Raw genomic sequence first — 2299 nt, 5'->3', positions numbered from 1 at the left:
AGATTGATATTGTAATGATTGAATGACACTAAACAACCCTAAATCTAAAACATTTGTTTCTGGTGACTGAGCTGGTTGGAATATGAATTGAATGTTGAATCCATGTGCATGACAAGCTGCTTGAAATTCTTCATCCTTTGGTACCTGATGAGGCCTAGCATTATCCCATTGGATGATTATGTCCTTTGGTAACTGCTCTGGCCATTTTGCATGGATTGTTGGGATAACATGTGTTAGCAGCATCTCTTTTATGCATTCTTTTGTGACACTTTGAATTGCCTTTGTCTCTAGAGTCCCTGCATCTCTGTTCTTGTTTTCTTTTTGGCCCTTTCATACTTTACAAAAGGAAAAAGGCCATACTTTCCATCATGTATCATGTTGTTTTGAGCATCAAACAATGGTTTACCTATCATTCCCATAAACATTGCTTTGATTTTGAACTTCCTTGATTGTTGAGCCCTGTATGGATCATCTTCTGTTGGAAGTAGGTAGAAGGTTCTTGTTTCTGGATTGATGTAGAACCATTTCTCATCTAAATGTATCCATTGCTGCATATCAGTAAATGTTGGGTCCCCAATTGCTGGAACAGGATTAATTAGACTTAAAACCCATTTAAGTCTAGCCACTTTGTGCTTCTCTGTCAATGCTGGATGATTTGTGCTTGTGTGTGTTCTCAGCCTGCCTTGCTGCCTTAGCCTATGCAATGCTGTTTTAGGTATTTTCAGTGCTCCAGCATATCCCCTTTCAGTTGTTCTTTTGTACAATGGTACAGATGTCATAAACTCATCTGTGTATTGTTTTGCTTTGCATCCTACCCTGCCTAATTTTTTGGTATTAACATCAACAACAATACCTTCAGCTAGAGAATGTTTAATTACCTGAAACCATCTTGTTGTTGTAGATTTGTGCACTGAATGTTTTCTTGCCGAATTGGCTAAAATGCCTCTTGGCAGTGAGTCCCCCTCCATGTGCAACATAATCTCCTCAACAATTGCTCTTTTCTGTTCCACTGTCATCTCTCTTGTTGGTCTGCAATTGTGTTGTGACTCTTCTTGGTTTGCATCATCATCTGCATCATACCCATCAGCATCATTACCTTCATCATATTGTTGTTGTTCATGCTCTGAATCAGATGACCCTTCATACTCTTCTTGGTTGAATTGTTGTTCGATGAATTCATCTTCCATGAGCTGGTCTTGTTGAATTAACTCATCCATAAGTTCATGTATAAACTCTCCCATGAGTCCCTTCTCTTTTGAAAAAATTTTAGGAATGCTTTTTGGTGATGAAGTGGCGGCTGGTGGTTTTTGGACGGTAGTCAACGGAGCCTATTATTGAAGCTGCATCTACTAACGTTGCTCTAGGATTTAGGATTAAACTAATCTAAGTTTAGATGGCTTGTAATTTTTTAGGGCTGCCTGTATTTTGTACTTAATTAACTAATTTATGTGATGTTGGTACTTGAATTATTCATCCCCCTCCCCAATTCTCCTAAAACTTGGCTTTTGAAAATGGAGAATTGGAAGGGATGCCCTGCTTTTATATAGGGCCTTTTGTTTGAAATTAATGGTAAAATTTGAAACTTGGGGGAATTTTGCTGCCCATTTGAATTTTGGGGAAAATTTGGGAGGGAAAAAACCTTCCCAAAAAATTTCGCCCCTTAGTCCTTAAGCTGCCAGGAAAAAAAAGGTGGGAATTTCCCACTCTTTTCACTAAAGTACAACCCCTAAAAAAAGTCAATAAAAGGGGACCACAAGAATTCCCTCCAATTTTAACTCCTAATTACATACCCTTACTTTTTTTAAATCCCCCTTAAAAGTTTTGCCTCGGCCTCCGCAAACCCCCTCAAAGTTGCGGGTAAAGTGGACCTGAGGTAGTAGTACTTCGGGTCGGGTGCAGGTCGGGTTTTGATTTTTAATTACGGAGTATTAGGTTAAGTTGAATCAGGTTTGGATTTTTTTTCGCCTGTTTTAGTTTGGATATTGTTGTTGTCGGTTATCATGATTTTAATAAGTTTGATTTTTTTTTACTCCGTAAGAATTATATCATTTGACTTTCAAAATTATGATTTTAACGAGTCTTGTTTGTTATCGTTTTTTTTAAAATAAAAAATAGGATAAAAAAAATATTTTCACTTTTCGGTAGTCAATTTTTAAAATTATCATAATTTTGATAAATTTGACTATATTTATTCATTATATGACATCTATCATAAGATTTTAAAAATCATAAAACCAAAAAAAAAAAAAACTACAACAATGCGAAACGATCTCTAAGTCTTTTTATTATAGCGTCCGAA

General features: G+C 36.4%; 1 protein-coding gene across 1 annotated transcript; it reads right to left on the bottom strand.

Moving 5' to 3' along the window:
- Positions 1-287: 287 nt before the first annotated feature.
- LOC110691065 lies at positions 288-1241 on the bottom strand. Its single transcript, XM_021868001.1, has one exon. It carries the CDS (start codon positions 1239-1241, stop codon positions 288-290), a length of 954 nt encoding a protein of 317 aa, XP_021723693.1.
- Positions 1242-2299: the final 1058 nt, after the last annotated feature.

The sequence above is a fragment of the Chenopodium quinoa genome, unplaced genomic scaffold, assembly GCF_001683475.1.
Source record: "Chenopodium quinoa cultivar QQ74 unplaced genomic scaffold, ASM168347v1, whole genome shotgun sequence".
Taxonomy (NCBI): Eukaryota; Viridiplantae; Streptophyta; class Magnoliopsida; order Caryophyllales; family Amaranthaceae; genus Chenopodium; species Chenopodium quinoa.
The sequence above is the reverse complement of the archived record's forward strand: the minus strand, read 5'-3'. Positions and strand labels throughout refer to the sequence as shown.